General features: G+C 43.1%; 2 protein-coding genes across 3 annotated transcripts; one reads left to right on the top strand and one right to left on the bottom strand.

The window, feature by feature from the left end:
* The first annotated feature begins 2,772 nt into the window (after positions 1-2,772).
* Positions 2,773-4,532, top strand: gtf2a2 (general transcription factor IIA, 2). Its single transcript, XM_024295825.2, has 4 exons — positions 2,773-3,002; positions 3,956-4,060; positions 4,127-4,253; positions 4,332-4,532. Exons 1-4 carry the CDS (start codon positions 2,931-2,933, stop codon positions 4,355-4,357), a joined length of 330 nt encoding a protein of 109 aa, XP_024151593.1. The 5' UTR covers positions 2,773-2,930; the 3' UTR covers positions 4,358-4,532.
* A 450-nt stretch (positions 4,533-4,982) lies between these two features.
* On the bottom strand, positions 4,983-18,275 carry znf395a (zinc finger protein 395a). Of its 2 annotated transcripts, none has more exons than XM_024295824.2 (10): positions 18,049-18,275; positions 12,778-12,935; positions 10,860-10,999; positions 10,674-10,783; positions 10,388-10,590; positions 10,211-10,311; positions 8,192-8,444; positions 7,984-8,067; positions 6,571-6,641; positions 4,983-6,504 (listed from the first exon to the last, which is right to left on the bottom strand). In XM_024295824.2, exons 2-10 carry the CDS (start codon positions 12,931-12,933, stop codon positions 6,393-6,395), a joined length of 1,230 nt encoding a protein of 409 aa, XP_024151592.1. In that variant the 5' UTR covers positions 12,934-12,935; positions 18,049-18,275; the 3' UTR covers positions 4,983-6,392. The 2 variants fall into 2 exon arrangements, with proteins under 2 accessions (XP_024151592.1, XP_024151591.1); XM_024295823.2 differs by lacking the exon at positions 18,049-18,275 and adding an exon at positions 16,844-17,159.
* Positions 18,276-18,288: the final 13 nt, after the last annotated feature.

Here is an 18,288-nt window from a genome sequence, read left to right as displayed (position 1 = left end):
CGCCGAAATGTCAAATGATTTTCTTTATTGCTGAGATTTTGAATATTTTTATACTTATTTCTACTTATTTATCGATCGACTGATACGGTATAAATTCAAACATTTCAATACATCCATATGTCTCTGTGGATCTGTAGAGGCTTTGGTTTAAATAAAGTAATAAAAATAAACCTGTCCTGAGACGAGTGTATGAAGACGATTACAGATTTAAACCATTAAAGATGATTTCACCGACTTGTTGGCGGTTTGGTCACATGACATCCATGACATGAAAGAAGGAAATAAGTCAAGAAAGACAAACTGACAAAGTGAACGGATGGAACTGATTTATTGGAAAAGCTGGAAAATGATCCATAAAAGGAACTTTTTGTTAGCATGTTTGTCCCAACAGGAGTTGGGCGGAGCCACTGCAGCAATGAGAGGGAACAAAATATCATCTGCAAAAAGAGAAACTCTGCAGAGAAAAAGGAAGAACCTGCAAACATCATCCGTCCATTCCAAAGGAAAGTTTCTTTTTTATTGCTGTTGACAACAACCGCAGCTGAAACACAAAACTCTTTAACATACTGTAACTTTTCAAGCGTTAACACGATAATTCTGCTGGAATTACGTTGATCAGGTTTAAAGATCTTTGATCCTGTCATCTGATTCAATCGGAGCTTTTCGGTTCTTCCTGAAGCTGATCAGAATCCTCTCAGGGTCACGTTAGCAAACAGCTAACATCCATCATAACACGCCTCCCTGCAGACCGACCCCGAGGCCGCGTGACGCTGCAGGCCCCGCCCCCGCCTGCCGGAGCACCACGGTTCACGGCTGCAGAGTCCTGCGAGGAAACGCTCAGATTGAGGCTCTGCTGCTCCTGGTGATGGATGAGGAAGAGGAGGAGATCCTCAGACGAGGACGACTCTGAACTGAAGGTTCCTCAGTTTAGGATGAAACATGAAAAAGGTTCAAAGAGAACTTTAAACAGAAAACGTGAGTAAATCAAAAAATAATAATACTTTCAACAGTTAAATTATTAATAAAACTGTTTAACCAAAAGTAAACGTTTCAATGTTCAAAAAAATAAACCTCAGCAAACAAGAGCAGTGATGTTCGGTCTGGTTTTAAACAGAATCAAAACACTTTAGCAGCTGAAAAATGTTAAAGGCAGCGATCAAACTTAAATAGATTTAAAACAAAAATGTATCAACTAAAGTTAAAAAGTTGACCGTCAACCAGATGGAACATTAATAAAACTGGAGTAAGAAAGAATAGGAAACAGTCCTGATGATTCAGTGACAGCTGGACTGGAAAACAGACGTTTTGGATCAAAAGGGTTAAAAGCAGCTTAAAAGAAGATAACGTGACAAAGTAAAACATGAACTTTTACTCATCTGGATGAAATCATGCAGCTGAAAAAAAAATCTAAATAATAAACCAAATTAAAATTCCAGCAAATGAAGAGTTTGAATTTGTCAAAGATGATGACTTCTACATTAGTTAACAGCTGTGATTCTGAAAAGCAAAAGTATTTCTGCTGAAATGCTCAGTAGAATGGATCAAAAGCCGTCTGACTTTAACTCCAACAGCTGATCTCATCAAGCTGCAGGTTGTAGATCAGTTCATCCAAGTCCCTGGTGTCCTTTGACAGCTCTTTGGTCTTTGTCCCGATGGAGAGGTGTGACTGCTTAAGGACGTCTTAGATTACCAGTTCTAACAGGTGACATTAATACAGGTAACCAGTGGAGGATAGAAGAGCTTCTTAAAGAAGACGGAACAGGCCTGAGGAACGGAGTTTTTCTGTTTGTTTACAGATAAATTGATATTTTACATTCCAAACAATCCCAAATGATAAATGTTTGACGGTCTGGGTTTATAGAAAAGTCCTTTACATTGAACGCTGGTCTGTTTGTTTCAATGTGAACACAGACTCGTGTTTTGGTGCCACCTAGTGCTCGAAGAGGAGAATTACACAGGAAACCAACATTTTAACATTAATCAGACATGTTGGTAAGAATTATGTCTATTTACAATAGAAAAAAATAGGAAAAGGAAGAATTGGCTCAATTAACAAACCTCAGCTCACACCTAAAAATACTGAATAGCAGAGAATGGGAAGAAAACCACAGAAAGCATCCCAGTATGAGCAAACCAACTAGAAAACACAACATCTTTACATCACACAGGACACCATCCAAAGGCCATTTTTGTATAGCAGTAGGTTATTGGTCAATGATCATTTTAAAATAATCAAATTAAACATAAAATAATAAAAGATAAACAGAATATCCACACAACCAGCTGACAATATATTGTCCTTTCTTATTAACTAGATCATAATTTTAGCCTTGTGATCTAGTTCCAGAAGTGAATATTTTGAAATAAAATTAAAACAAGGGAAGGAAAAACATTTGTTTAAGAAAATAAAACAAAGGACTCCCATGGAAGAAGGCAAGACATAAAATAAAAAATAAAGAAAAGAAAAAACAGAATAAAATAAAACAAAAAACAAACTGAAATAAAATAAAAATACAACAAAAAACAAAAGAAAGGAAAAATAGGACAAAATAAAGAAAAGAAAAAACAAAATAAAAAAACAACATAAAATAAAATAAAACAAAACGAAATTAAAGAAAATAAAATCAAATGAAAATGAAACAAAAAAATAAATAAATAAAATAAAGTTTGTAGTCTATGTTTCCCGAGCTTGGTTCAATTTAACATCCACGCCGGTAGAGGGCAGCAATGTTTCATTGTCACCATTCTCCCGCCAATAAAGTTTTCAGAAAAAAAAAACCCAAACAGAAGACTGCGCTCGGCCCGTTCTGCGCATGCTCTGCTGAGTTCGCCTGTTCTAGTAAAAAAACAGACACCCTCTATATCTCGACGTGTTGTTTGTGTGTTTTTGTTTGTTTGTTTACTGACCCCGTCCGGAAGCGGCCGTCGTCATGGCGTACCAGCTGTACCGGAACACCACGCTGGGAAACAGCCTGCAGGAGAGTCTGGACGAGCTCATCCAGGTCAGTTAGCGGGGACGGCTAGCTCTGTTAGCCCGCGGGCGCAGGTCCGGTTTGGTTCGGTTGAATGGGGAGGCTGCAGTTTAATCACCAAACCCGCTTATAAAGACGGTTTGTATTTGTTTTTACTGCGTATCAAACACGGAAGTCTCCAGTTTAGCGGGACGGAGCGCCGTGTGCTTCATAGAAACATCGGAGTTTGTTTTTCTCGTTTGTAAAAACGCAAATACAAGTTTCAGAAAATCTACATTTAAACAAAAAAACTTCTCTAAAATGGCGGTAAATCAACTGCAGGTTATGCTAGGTTACTTTGTTAATGTGTTAGCTCAGGGGTGTCAAACTCAAGTCCTCGAGGGCCGACGTCCTGCTGGTTTTCTAGAAAACCTACCCTATCTGCTGCTGATTACCTGGATCAGGTGTGTTTAGCCTATAAGAAGCTTCTATGGCATGTTGGTTGGAAAACATGTAGGACACCGGCCCTCCAGGGTTGGAGTTCGACACCTGTGTGTTAGCTAAACTACATGTCGCGTGAGTCCCCCCCCAATCTTGGGCTGCGTCCAGAGACGGTATATGGCTGCGTCCGATTTCCCTCTCTACTCTCTAACCCACTACACGACCGAGGGACAGATCCTGGATTCTGATGCAATTCGGACACATGGACGTTTTACAAAAAGGGGGAAAAAACACCAAATGTGACGTCACTAATATCCTGAAGTTAGAGCAAAGACTATTTATGAATCCACTGTGTTCTGATGAATGAAACCGATAACTGAAACTAAATTCACATACTTCTAATTTTAAAGCTTAAAACGCAATGCATTCTGGTCTATACTAAGTTTTAGTTTTTCAAAGAGACTTCTGGAAAGTTCCCAGAACACTGGATTCTAGAATTGTTGATTTGGACCCTTACAGATCGACAAAGTTGTTGTTTCTGCTCGTGCGTGTTTGCGCCACAGACCCAGCAGATCACCCCCCAGCTGGCGCTCCAGGTCCTGCTCCAGTTCGACAAAGCCATCAACACGGCGCTCGCCAACAGAGTCCGGAACCGGGTCAACTTTAGGGTGAGTGCGGCTCGGCGGTTTGGCGGCGAATGCAGGCGTGAGCGCTGACCCCGTCTGTGTCCTCAGGGTTCTCTGAACACCTACCGGTTCTGTGATAACGTCTGGACGTTTGTGCTGAACGACGTGGAGTTCAGGGAGGTGACGGACCTGGTGAAGGTGGACAAGGTGAAGATCGTGGCGTGTGACGGAAAGAGTGAGTCCAAACGTCTGAAGCTCCTCCTTCTCTTTATCGCGTTCTCCAGGTTCCTGATGAAAGTCTTGTTCTCCTCAGACTCCGGCTCCAACGCTGCAGAGTGACGGCGGCGGCGGCGCTGTGGGCGGACCACGACTGTACATATAATTTATTACAGCACGGTTACCTGTGAGCGTGTGCGATCACGTGCAGCAGGTCTTTTTTTATTCCGATGGACGGTGTGTTTTCAGTTGGTGTGTGAGCTCAATCCTCTTTAATAAAAACTTTATTTAAAAGGTTCACGAGTTCAGAGTTTCTGCTCAGCTGTGAAAACCTGGAATACTTCTGTTAGTTCTGATCAGAAACAAACAAAAAAACTTCTCCAGGCCCGTTTTCCACATGGATCCAGAATATTTTATTTTAGTTCTTGAATCTCAAACTTTAGTGTTTTCACTGACGACGTTATTGCAAACCAAATGATTCTAAATCAATTCTGTTGTGAAATCCTCATTTCAGTTCCTGTTATTACATTCCAGTAGCACGCTTTGTGCATTAAAGAACTTTTAAAGGTAAATTTGTCTTACTTCTGTGTAGAAATGTCTGATTTTTTAAACTATCTTGAAGGTCATGACCTCTGACCCAAGAGCATTTTTGTATTTGTTGTTGACGGGATAATGAACAGTAAAATCTGGGTTTGGATCAAACAAACTCAGTTTTCTACTGTGAACAGAGTCAAACAGGCAAAACAAAAACCTTATCCTGTTTTTATTACGACCGTCATGCGGAGACTTTGCAGAAACTGTCTGTCGTTTTCCGGCTGCGCTGGAACAACCCGGAGGCGGTGACCCGTCCGGCACGATCTCCTCAGAGGCTGAACGGCTTCCAGACGTTTGTGGACCTGATGAAGTGACTCCTCTTCCTCAGTTTACAGTTGAAGCCGGCAGAACCGCCGACTCGTAAAGTCCGTGTCAAATACAAACCGACACGGAACAGAAATCCAGCTTTGAAAAAACCGTCCCGGACAGCCGGACGTGAAGAAGAGACTTTGGCACAAAGAAAACATCCAAAACGATCAAAGTTAACTTTTAGTACGGTTACAAAAGATGGTACACACACTTGATTAACCAAGACATAAAAAAAGTCCACCTGACCTCTGGAGAGGGCGCCACCTTAAGATAAAGTCTGACATCACAGAATAACCTTTAAGTGAAACCTCACTCAGATCTCATCAAGACCTAACAAAGATGGCCGCCTTACGTTTAGAAAACGTTTCCTCTTAACGCGCACGTTTGATCTGAAAACAGAAGCTTGTACGGTTAAAGTTTAATGTACGATAAACGGACAGACGTAGCAGGTATCATATGAACAGAGGGGGCGTGGCCTGTGTAAACGTCGGTTGCTATGGAAAACCTTACAGTTTACTTTGAGGTAGAGACACGAAACTCCGCCCACATGTTCATCAGATGACAATGAGAAGAAAGTTCGATAGTAACCATGAGGCATCTCCTTCATGAAGGCGGCGGTTTTCAATCCTAACGGGAAACTTCTCTACCTCTGACCAGTCGGTGATGGCCACACCTCTTCATCCTTTTAAAGCCTGCTGATGAATATTTAGATTAAATCTCAGTAAACTCTTGACTTTTATTCTGAAGCTTTGATTTCAGATACTCTGACGCCTGAATTTACTCTGAAAATAAGTGCTTTTTTAAACCAACATTTCATATAGACATTTTTTTTACAAAATAAACACATTCCTTAAAACTTATTCTTGAAGATAATTTTTTGTCAGAAAGAAGCACCAGCTTTGAGTTTTTGCAGTTTTTTTAAAGAGATGAAGAAGTTCCTCAGATGTTCCCGTCTTCGTCCAAAGAGTCGAGTTACGCTGAGGCTGGAAACCTCCGTGCTGCACAAACTAACTAGAAAAATGGCTTCCTGGCAGCCTGAAATGTTAAAAAAAGGCCTCTTGACCCTTGACCTCTGGCGGCAGCAGGGGGCGGGGCTGCTGCGTAGCTGCCGGACGTCTTCGTCACACCGAAGACTAAAACTAACCAACAAAAATAAAGACTTTCGTTCTTCCAGACGTAGAAACTAACTTCTCTCTGACGGAAATGAAAACATGAACGAGCGGACGTTAGAAAGAGCTCTTCCTCGTCCTCTTCCTCAGTCCAGGAAGCGCTGGCAGGCCTTCTTCCAGCGGCAGGCCGTGCACCACTGGTCCCTGTGTTCGATGCCGTACACCTTGCGGCACTTCTTGGCCTCGCTGCGGATCCTCCTGTAAGACAGAGCAGACGTCAGAGGCTGCAGCTGGAGGAGGCCGGCGCCGCGCAGAAGCACTGACCTGCAGGGGGCGCCCTGGTGCTGCAGCCACTGCTCCCCCACGCTGACGGACCGGACGCGGAACGTGGAGCCCTGAGGACGACAGAGGTGCTGTGAGACGGAGGACACAGATGACCCGCCTGCAGGGGGCAGCACCGTCCTAACAATAAAGCAAAGGGGTTTCCCTTCAGAGGGAAAAAAGCAGCAGGGGTGACCCCCCCCTCCACTCAGGATGAAACCGGTTCCAGCAGGCTCCTCAGGAAGTAAACAATCGGCTGCTGTGCAGAAAACTCGAGCGAGGAGACGTGAACGCCGCCTCCCAGCTGCAGCAACTTCCAGAGAGTCACTCCAGAAGAGAAGTTTGAGCGTCTGAACCCAAAATGCTTCATCTGATCCCAAACATGAAGCTCCACACAAACCACCTCATGCAGATCATACATGAAAGAGTTCCAGGTTTGAATCCCGCTCAGAACTTTCTGCATCAAAGCAGATCAAATCTGCTGAAGATGATCGAGGATCCTTCTGCAGAAAGTCTGAAAAGTCTTCCATGACTGAAGAGTTCGTGTTCACATGCAGGTGGACTCTGGTGCGGTTCACTTCACTGCAAAAGCAGACGGACGGAAGAGAGAGAGGGCCGCAGCTGCAGCTGTTAGCAGCCGAAGAAACAGCAGGAAATGGACCTCGAGTCGTCTCCAGAAGAGCTGAGTTCACTGAAAATGGTTTTCCATTCAACTCAATAAGAATTCACAAAAATCAACCTTTGTCTCAGTGTGACAAAGTACTGAGTTTCAGGTTTATACTAATAAATTATTGTGAGGTCTGTTAAGAGTTTCCATGGTAACATGATGCAGCGTGAGTCCGCTGGTCGGATTCTCTGATGTCTGATTAAAAACTCTTAAAATGTTGACTGAAATTGAACCTTTTGATCTAGTTGATACATTTTTCTTATTATTCATCCATTTTTAACCAGGAAGAAAAACCCACAGAGATCCACCGATCACTTTTTCAAGGAGTCGGGGTCAAGAGGTAAAAATGACCCACACTCAGGTCATGTCATAGACTTAAAATATGCTAAAAAACCAAAAAATATGATGAAATTCAACAGAATAAAAGAAAGTAATGAATTAAAAACAGTTCCAGGTTAGTGTTTCCAGATCCTTGATAATAATGTTTCAACTGAGGCAAACTTATGAGCTTTGAAAACTGAATCACTTTTTGGAGAAAGTTCCAGAAAAAGGAGGAAAATATACACAACAAAAGAATGATCTCAAATCGGTGCCCAAAATCATGGAGTGTGTTGGTAAAAAAGGCAGAAATAAAAAGTAAAGTTTTAAATTCTGTCGTGATCTGCACACATCTGTCATCAAAGTGACAGCGATGTGGGCGTGGCTTATGCATCAGTAAATAAATGGAGGTCGATCATCTCGTTATTTACCGGTCTGCTGCAGGTAACGGGTGCAGTCGTCAGGCGACACAAGGTGGGCGGAGCTGGCAGCACCATGTGACTTGGAGGCGGGGCCTATGAAAAAGGACTTAATATTACAAATAAATTCCACACGTTTGAACTTTAAACACTCCGGTGAAATGAAACATCATCGGAAACTAGTAAAAAATAAAAAAAGCCCTTTTGTAATTCAGGTTACCTGGTAGGAGTGCTCTGATTGGACCTGCCAGGAGCTGCCACAGGGGGAGGGGGCGGAGCGGCTCAGAGAATCGCAGCCCGGCGGGGAAGGAGGGGAGGGAGGGGGGGGACTGGGCGGGGAGGAAGGGGAGGAGCTAGAGGAGGCTGGGCCGGGCCCACAGAGGAGCGGATGGGGTGGAGACTGAGGCTGGTTGATCTCGGTGTAGTAAAAGTCCTCCTCGCTGCGGGAGCAGCGCTCGTGTTCCCCGCCACGCCTGTCGGGTCAGGAGGGCGAGAAAACTGTAAACATTTATTCTTGTCTTGTTTTTAGGGTCACTAAAACGTTTCTAAGAGAAGTTGTTAGCCTTAATTTTCCGTTAAACACAGTCATCGTTTTTGGAACTTTTTTCTAGTTCTGCTCATTAACCTAGAGCTGATTTTCTGAGCCACACGGCGCTCAAGAATTTGAATAAATACTTGAGTACGACTTTAATGAACTAGAAAAGTTGCATTACCTGCGATAGTTAAAAGCTTTTTGCTGAAAGTAGTCGCTGAAGATGCTTAAGTGGCCACTTAAAAAAAGTCTTCTTTGGCTTTAGCTAAGAACTCTTTCACGCTTTCCTGTTCGTTGCTGAATGAGGCAATTTTCTTTGTGATTTTGGGCTATATAAATAAAATTGAAATGAAGCCTTTTGCTGAAAATTCAAAAGTTATTTGCGAAACGTTAAATTTGCTAAAAGACTGGAAATTTCGTTAAAAAACTATGAAAGACATCAGACGTTGATCTAAATCTATGAAGAAGGAGTCAAATTGATTAAAAATCCCTAATAAATGCCAATTTTGGCATTATTTAGTGTTTCTTAAATATGAGCTAAACTTAAAATAAGAACAAAAAACCTCAGTAGAGGCCAAATTAGCAAAAAAGGCTAGCCCGCTGCTTAAATACTAGCTAAACTTCAAAACAGTCTAAAAATCCTCAGTAAACTAAATTTGTCAAAACTGTTAGCCTGTAGCTAAAATAGAAGCTAAACTATAAATTAGCCTCAAAGTAAATAATACATTGGCTAAAAACGTTAGCATGTTGCTAAAATAGAAGCTAAACTCTAACTATAACTATTACTATAAAAGATGAAAAACATTAAAAACTATTTCAAAGCTTGTTGCTAATTTACTTAAAATGTGAAGACCTTCTCATTCATTTCCTATGGGGCATATTTTCCTTAATATTTCAAAAACTATCAAGTTTATTGATGGCAAAAATGTCTGCAGTAAAGTCCAGAACGAGCTGAACGTTTTGATACTAAGATTACTGAAACCTCTGAAAGTGAGATTGAGTTTTTACGTGCTAAAAAACGTACGGAAAGGAGGAGGACGCTTGAAATGCTGGAGCATTATGGGTAATGATAACCTTTTATTTAGTCTGTTTATTTTTTAACCATTGTGTATACCTTATGACTAATTTTCTGTATTTGTAAAAACTACCTGCATGAAGCCCAATGAGGCAAAGTTCCTTTGTGATATTGAGCTATAGGAATAAAACTGAATTGGATTGAATTAATGTAATCAAGATCCTGGTGGAGTTTTACATATTGTGCTTGAACAAATTGAAGAGTAAAAAATTGAGATTATTGTTGAGTATTTTATCTGTGAATAATCTGTAGCGTTATGAATAAAGTCTGTCGTGTTGCTGTAGGTGACGATTATTGCAGAGAAAAATGTGAAACAACACAGTTCACTAGAAAAACTTCCCATCAACTCCTCTGACCAAGTGCTAGCTGGCTTTTGTCCTCTCTAGGCATTCTGGGTAGTGTAGTCATACCGTAATATATAAGTGTTTTGTTTAGTTTCTTGTGGTACATGTTTTTAAGCTCTCTTGCAAAGTTTTAAAAACTATTTAGAAAAACAATTCTACAACAGTCCAAAGTCACTTCAAGTTAACATATTACGATCAAATGTTTCAGTGGAAACATTCTGACGTTTTTCAGTGGAGAGCTTCAGCGCTGAAACTCAGATTCAGGGGGCGGAGCCAGAGGAGTCTCACCACAGATGAGTCGTTCTGATGTGACGTTTGATTCCAACCACGGAGGTCAGCACCTTCCCGCAGCTCGGCCACAGACATCGGTACGCCACCTTCACGGAGTTCTGCGGGAGTAGATTTAACGTTAGCTCCGCCCCACTTCCTGCCCTCTTTGTCGGTGCTCCGCTCAGCCCGCCTCACCCTTCGTTTCCGTGGTGCCGGTTCGTCAAACAGAACCTGATCCAGCTCCATGTCCAGGCCCTCATCCGGTGGCACCAAGGTTTCACTCTCCGGCTCTGCTGTCGCCGGGGAGGAGGGGGCGGAGCTTCCGTTGGCGACATCGACGCTCCAGTGTCCGCTGCTGCCGCTGTCTGAGAGCTCAGGGCCGGACTCCACAGACGGACCTGAAGAAGATCCAAGAAGGTTCCATCAATCTGAAACCTACATTTAAATCTTTTGTTCATAAAGTTTTCCGTTAGGCGCCCACCTGCACAGTTCGGCGGGGGGACGGCCTTCGGGGGCGGACTGCAGGACAAACTACTGAGGACCATGGCCGCCATCAGTTCGTCCATGTCCACCTCCTGCGCGCCCCTGGAGCTGCAGGACGACAACAAACCATCACAAACTGCAGTAACCAACAACCGAGAATCCGCTGAAGTGGGAGGAGCCTCACCTTCGCGGGACGTCGATGCAGGAAGACACTGATCTACTGCCGTGATGGAAGGAGGCGCTGACCGCCGCATCAGCCGGGGCGTTACTGAACGGATCGAGAACCCCTGACCCTTCACCTGATCCTGCACACTGAAAATACACCTGAGAGGAGAAAGACGACGGAGTCAGAAGATCTTCACCAAAACCTGGGATGGAGAGCAAGACGGAAGACAGTCAGGAGCCATCCTAAAACTTTTACCAGTTTGGACGATGTCCAAAGAGGAAACCGACCATTATTTTATTTTGGGATGGGGACCAACACGAGTTTTCTACATTAACAAGCATCGGCGTGGTCTAAAAACTCTGTGGTTCTCCATGAAAGTCCCGCCCACCGACGCCACGGACAGCGAGCAGTTCAGAATGGACAGACACGCCCCCACCTGTGTGCAGCCGACCTGAGATCCAGCTGGAGCAAACTTCTCCCAAAAAATATTTTATTATTTTTCACAAGCATAATAAAGAACGTTTATGAGAAAAAAGGAAACAAAAAAGAAAAACAGAATTCCAGGAAAAATGTAGACAGTAGAAATTCTTATTGTTTGAGCTTCCTGGTGTGACTTTAACCTGGATTTTTTAGTATCTTCATTCAAAAACATGTTGATTAGTTTGTTGACAAATTTTATTCTTGTTGTTTTTATAAAACGACACCTAAAACTTTCATTCTATGCTCTAAAAACAGTTTGAACATTTTTGGGGTTTCAATAGGAAAATGAATCACATTTTTCCAGACAGAATTTTTGTTTTTTTAATGATTTTATGTCTAGTGTTTGAATAAAACATGAAAAAATGACCAAATAAAGGTTGTATCACATAGGAGAGGTCGTGCTGATTAAAATGATACAAAATAAGCAACCAGGTAGTCTTTCAAACTAAAAATACAGAGGTAAAAAAAAAAAATAGTTTTAGACCCTAGGTTCCAACGGGTTAAAATAAATGTTCTAAGTTTACAAGTTTATGTGTTATTTCATATTATGATTATTTACAGATAATAAGTGGCTGGAAAATACTGTAATTAAGAAAAGAGAGAAAAACTAATAGCGATATATTTTTTCTAGATTTGCAATTCATTTGTTAATTTTTTTATCGTTTCACTGCCCTAATTAAAATACTATGATACTACAGTAATACACTATGATACTACAGTAATACACTATGATCATGCAGTAATACACTATGATACTACAGTAATACGCTATGAGACTACAGTAATACACTATGATACTACAGTAATACGCTATGATACTACAGTAATACACTATGAGCATGCAGTAATACACTATGATACTACAGTAATACACTATGATACTACAGTAATACACTATGAGCATGCAGTAATACACTATGAGACTACAGTAATACACTATGATACTACAGTAATACACTATGATCATGCAGTAATACGCTATAATCCTACAGTAATACACTATGATACTACAGTAATACACTATGAGACTACAGTAATACACTATGATCCTACAGTAATACACTATAATCCTACAGTAATACACTATGATACTACAGTAATACACTATGATACTACAGTAATACACTATAATCCTACAGTAATACACTATGATACTACAGTAATACACTATGATACTACAGTAATACACTATGATCATGCAGTAATACGCTATGATCCTACAGTAATACACTATGAGACTACAGTAATACACTATGATCCTACAGTAATACACTATGATCATGCAGTAATACACTATGATCCTACAGTAATACACTATGATCATGCAGTAATACACTATGATCCTACAGTAATACACTATGAGACTACAGTAATACACTATGATCCTACAGTAATACACTATAATCCTACAGTAATACACTATGATCGTGCAGTACTGACACCACAGCGTGCTCACCTTCAAATCGCCGTGACCTTTGACTCTGCTGATGCCTGCCTGTTCGGACCCCATCGCCGCGGTGAAGCCGGTTTTTGCTGCCTCTGCAGCTGAACAGGCCGAGCTCACCAGCGCCCCGAAAGGAGAACGCTTCCCCAGACGGGTTTTTGGTAACATGTCTGCAGGACATAGACGAGGACGGAGAGAGTTACCGGCTGAGACCAACAGTCACAGCTACAGGCCCTGAAGTTCTCACTAAACTCTGGTGGATCATCTGCTGCCAGAGAGAATCACTCTTGTTCACCGTCAGGTTGAACTTCTGTGAAATGGATCATTTTGTTTCTGAAAGGATCAGATAAGTTATATAAACTATGGACGTGTTCTGGATCAACACTGAGCTTCATCTCAGTCCTTCATCACTTACACGACTCATAAAACATGGCTGCTCCCGGCGTGTGACGGAAAACCTCAGTTTCTTGGTTGTGTCCTTTTCATGGCAGATACAACAGTTTGTTCAGGAGCCCTCTGCTCGACCTTACAGGATGATCATGAATCTCTGGTTGGGTTTGACTCAAAGTTACTCATGGAGGTGAATCCTTCGGTGATCCTGAACCTTTGGTTCCTTATGGTTCTGAGTTTCTCCTGAAACCTTCTCCTAATGAATCTACTGGTATCCGTGTTCAGACAAAAGGCTGTGAGGCACCAGGATGGACATGGGGTTGGGGGTTCAGTTTTTAGTTAATAATAGTAGTTTTTCACAACATTTATTGATTCGTGACAGATTAGATCATTCCACTCCAACATCATAAAACCGCCTCTGATCTGATAGAAGATGCAGAGAAAATGTTTCCTGTGGGGATCACTCCAGAACAGTTCACAGAACCTTTGATGCTCTCTGGAGGATTTACTCATCGGCCCGAGTTCACTTCTCAAACACGGGACGACACGTGGAACTCTGGGTCACATGAGAGCCGCTGAAAAACCTCAAAAACAAACGACATCGATCTCCATAAAAGAAGATAGAACACACCTGTAGCTCTCACTTCTTTAATTTACAGATGAACTGTAAACCAATGAAAAACCAGCACACTATCACCTGATGGAGTTTGGATCCACTCAGGTTTGGATCGTCACAGACAACACGAGTCTGAGCAGGAGAAGCAGGAGAATCAGGAGAAGCAGGAGAAGCAGGAGAATCAAGAGAAGAATCAGGAGAATCAGGAGAAGAATCAGGAGAAGCAGGAGAAGGAGAAGAATCAGGAGAATCAGGAGAAGCAGGAGAATCAGCGTTTACTGAAAACAGTTCCTCTGGTGGACGAAGGAGCAAGAACACAAACAATGAAAGGACTTCAGTGTTCACTCTCACAGCATGGGGGGTCTCCAAAGCAAAAGGCAAACGCCATGTTCTGAGACGGCGTTCCTATTGGGAACCAAAATGACTGAAGAGTTTTCTTCAGATGAAGCTCTAATGCAGAGGTGCCCAAATTCAGGCCACGAGGTCCGGCTTGCTGCTGGTTTTCCAGAAATCCTGCCTTATCTGCTGTTGATCACCTGGATCAGTTGCGTTCAGCCAATAAGGAGCTTCTATGGTAGAGTGGTTCGGAGACATGCGGGACACCGGCCTTAAGGACTGGATTTGGGCAAACCTGCTTTAATGTCATGTTCAAACTACATCTGCGTTTGTTGTTTCAATCAGAACCGTTCGGATCCAAACTCAGGTGCAAAGCTGCCTTCAAGAGTTTTCCCCCAAACTCAACCTGAGTGGGGTCATACCCCCCCCCCCCCACCAGCCTTTCACTGGAGGATCTGGAAAACCAAAGCTGTGGACGAAGATCTGAAACCACTGAGTCACGCTCTGCAGCGTCAGAGAGCAGCTGGAAGAACCACCAGAAGAACCAGTGAGTAACAAACCTGATGGAGTTACCGGGAAACCACCCCCCACACCCCCCGGTTTCCTGTTAATCACCGAGTCAGAGTTTCCACATCAGAATTCAGAAACATATTTCCAACACATGGACGTTTGCTCCAGATGTAAGAAGCTCGAAAATATGAGCAAACGTCACGACTCCGACGGAGCAAAGAGGTCAAAACACTGCTTCAGTTGAGGGGTGGGGGTCCGGTTCGGGGTGTTCAGATGGTCCTCCAGCTCAGTCCACTTCACAACAAGCCTTACGGTTGGACTAAAACCAGCAGAGACAGAACTGAGACGGCGACTGTGACGTCAGAAACAGGAGCGTCTTTGGCGTCATCGGCTCTAAAGTTCAGAAGAAAAACACGAGAAAATTCTGGTTTGAAGATTTATGTTAATCCTGTTCTGTGACTTCAGCCCATTAATGAATGAAATCAGGAGATCAGAGAGACAGGAAGCTAGGATAGGCTGCAGCTGGACTGCAGAGTTCAACCTTTACATGCATTTTACTGCATCAGCAGACTCTGTTTCTGTGATCATCTGCATCTGAACCTGAAGAATCTGAGTGAACAGCAGCGCATCATCTATGAACCATGAAGAAAAATAACAAGAAAACACGAACACAACGACTGTTCTAAAGGCTTCAGTTCTTTGATTCTGCAGCTAAAGAGCCAAACCTTCTTGTTCCGTTTTGATGAGATTCTCAGCCGACGATCTCTGACCAAACATCTGAGGTTCACTGGTCTGATTATGCTCGAGGTGAAAAGATAAATATGGTTTTCTTTAGGCTATGCAGGAAACTTCTCTCCTCAATTCAAGGGCTGAAGTAAATGTTCTAATGAGAGAAAGCTTCAGCCTCAAAGTTTGGAAGTTATTCAACCATGAAGCCAAAACATTTAGAAAAGAAACATGATTTCATAAAGGAGGGCCGCTATGGACCCCCGCCTTCATCGAGGCCGCCATTTTGAACCAAAAGCACGTTTTTCCATATTAGCTGTTACTGTGATGTCCAGCAGGGGCTCACACAGCTGAGGGGGCTATGGGGGGTCCAGCAGAAAATGATGGTGGTGACTTCAGGATCTGTTGGCGGAGTTTCTAGAAGCTAAACTGAATCCACTTGTTGGCGTGTGTAGATGTGTGACGGGGTCCTAACACGCCTGTGTGCTTCAGTCAGCTTCTAAACTATCAAGATTCACTTTTCAGCTTCTCTCAGTTAGTTAGAAAACTCTGGAACACTTGTGCGGCTGAATTCATCAGATGATCTCAGTTCTTCTCGTTGTTCCTTTTCGATTCAAACCTGCTCAGAATTCTGGGTTCTGTGTATGAAGATTCGACGGTCAGCTAGCGGTCAGCTAACGGTCAGCTAACGGTCAGCTAACGGTCAGCTAGCGGTCAGCTAACGGTCAGCTAACGGTCAGCTAACGGTCAGCTAAGGCTTGATGCGATCCACCTGTTTTAGCCGAATGCATCAGGATTTCCTCCTGATCATAAATCCAGGTTTGTTGAACGCCTTCGGTCAAAGTTTCCATGTTTCTGTGAATGAACTTTACAGCCGTCATCCAACCAAACGTTCTCGCTGATTCAGCAGTTTCTGACTCCAAAAGTTTAGCTCTTGGCTTCTTCTGCTCAGATTATTTGTGATGATCCGACCTCGAAGATTCAAAGAGAACCACATTCAGGAGTCCATTCTGCACAACCTGGACTCATGTGTTGGTTTTTCAGAAACAGTTCCAGAGTGAATTCTGAGTTTCTGAATCTGTTGTGTTTTAAAGTAACACACTTTGGTCAGAATACCAAGAAGGATTGAGTTAAAACAAAAGTGTTTCAAGAAGACGCAAACATGCCTGCCTGGGAGCACACACCCATGCACAGGCCCAACACACCCCATCTGCTCTGCTCTGAGCCAATCACACAACTTCACACCCTCCACAATAAGAGTCTGAAATGAAGCCTTCAGCCACGAGAAACTTCACCATCATCTTCATCACACAGTAACTCCTCAGAGCTGCAGTCTGAGGGACGATCACACATTTCAGAGAACATTAGTGCAGCAACAAACAGCAGCAACCCCCCCTCCAGGGGGGTCTAGTTTTCAGTGAGAACTTCCTGCAGCTCCTCCACCCCCCCTCAGTCTGAACTGCAAACAGCAGAAACTAGAAACTAGAAGCTGTCACGTACCTGCAGAACCAACCAACAACACCAGCAAGGAGTCCTGCAGCTCCGTGTGTCCACTGCTGCTCAATGGGAACCGAGTGTGTGTGTGTCAGTGTGTGTGTTTGTGTGTGAGTATGCGGTCCATCAGAGCAGCCCGGAACACCAGGACCGGAACCACTGGACCGGATCTCCTCACCAGGAGCTGGAATTTTCCATGAAGGTTTTTACAAACTAACTCAGCCACACATGTTCATCATCATGCTTAGCTGGGAGATGAAGACTTATTTCACCAAACACCAGATGAGCGGCCATTTTAATGTTGGCTCTAGATCATGTGTCAAAGTCAAGGCCCGGGGGCCAGATCCGGCCCTCCAGATCATTTTATTTTATTGTTATTAATGACCCGATGTTATCTTGGGCTCATTTCCAACTTGTGTAATTTTGACAAAATATATTTTTATGGAGAGTAAAATATTGAAAATTATTTAAGGTTTAATTTGATTTATTCTGGAATAATATTCCTGCATTTTTATTATTCAGAATTATGTTAAAAAGTTACGGTATTAATGTTTTAAAAATTGGCATTCTGCTAGCTGTTTCTACTAGCTTCAGTGATTTCAGCTATTAACTTCAGCGTTTCAGTTTCAGCATCTTCAGCGGCCAAATTTCGCTTACAGCATTGACACTAGCATTATCGTATAACGTGCGATAATGCTAGTGTCAATGCTAGATATATATGAACGAGGTATATATATCTAGTTCATGATTACGTTTAAAAGTTACGGTTTTAAAAAGTAGTTTTAGAGTGTTCAATGTTGATGCTGTTCGTCCCGTGACCTCAGGTGTGTTTTAGATTTTGGCCCCCTGTGTGATTGAGTTTGACCCCCCTGCTCTAGATCCTGATCCTCTGTCCTTGTCTTAAGTTTGGGTCATAAGTGATTATATTAAATATACTAATGTAGCATTTTATATTTGCGTAAAAACCAACCAGTACTTAAGTGTAAGTGGAGATGTGATTGGTCAGCCAAAGGGGATAAACTGAATGTGGCTGTCCTTTAGTCTCTCCATTCCAACAAGGAGATCCGGTCCAGAACCCGCTACGGGGTTTCCCAGCGTCTCTCCCTCCGCGTAGTAAACAAGCAGGTCACGTGGGCGGGATTCGAGCACTGATTGGTTAGATCTTCGGTGTGGAGCAGCACACACCCCTCCGAGTCTTGTTGTTTACTAACCGAAACTCTGTCATGAGTGACCGCGGAGCCGCCACGCGGCGGGAACAGCCGCCGATGCGGTTTTCACAAACTTCGTGGGGCGGAAGGTCGTTCTGGAGCCGCGGGAAACCGGTTCTGTCGACAGCAGGCGACATCGACGCCGCGGCCGCGCCGTTTGAGAGCGGAGCAAAGGCGCTAACAAAGAGCAGCCGAGGGGGCGGGGCATCGGCAGCGTGTGCGTGCACGTGCGGCATGTATGCG

This window comes from Oryzias melastigma, linkage group LG3 (assembly GCF_002922805.2).
Source record: "Oryzias melastigma strain HK-1 linkage group LG3, ASM292280v2, whole genome shotgun sequence".
NCBI lineage: Eukaryota > Metazoa > Chordata > Actinopteri > Beloniformes > Adrianichthyidae > Oryzias > Oryzias melastigma.
The sequence above is the reverse complement of the archived record's forward strand: the minus strand, read 5'-3'. Positions and strand labels throughout refer to the sequence as shown.

Excerpts from the sequence above, each read along its gene's own strand:
- gtf2a2 (XM_024295825.2), top strand. The coding sequence starts at position 2,931 with ATGGCGTACCAGCTGTACCGGAACACCACGCTGGGAAACAGCCTGCAG. Across the intron at positions 3,003-3,955 it reads GTCTGGACGAGCTCATCCAG|ACCCAGCAGATCACCCCCCA; the intron begins GTCAGTTAGCGG and ends TTTGCGCCACAG. Across the intron at positions 4,254-4,331 it reads CGTGGCGTGTGACGGAAAGA|ACTCCGGCTCCAACGCTGCA; the intron begins GTGAGTCCAAAC and ends TGTTCTCCTCAG.
- znf395a (XM_024295824.2), bottom strand. The coding sequence starts at position 12,933 with ATGTTACCAAAAACCCGTCTGGGGAAGCGTTCTCCTTTCGGGGCGCTG. Across the intron at positions 11,000-12,777 it reads AAGGTCACGGCGATTTGAAG|GTGTATTTTCAGTGTGCAGG; the intron begins GTGAGCACGCTG and ends TTCTCCTCTCAG. Across the intron at positions 8,068-8,191 it reads AATCAGAGCACTCCTACCAG|GCCCCGCCTCCAAGTCACAT; the intron begins GTAACCTGAATT and ends CCTTTTTCATAG.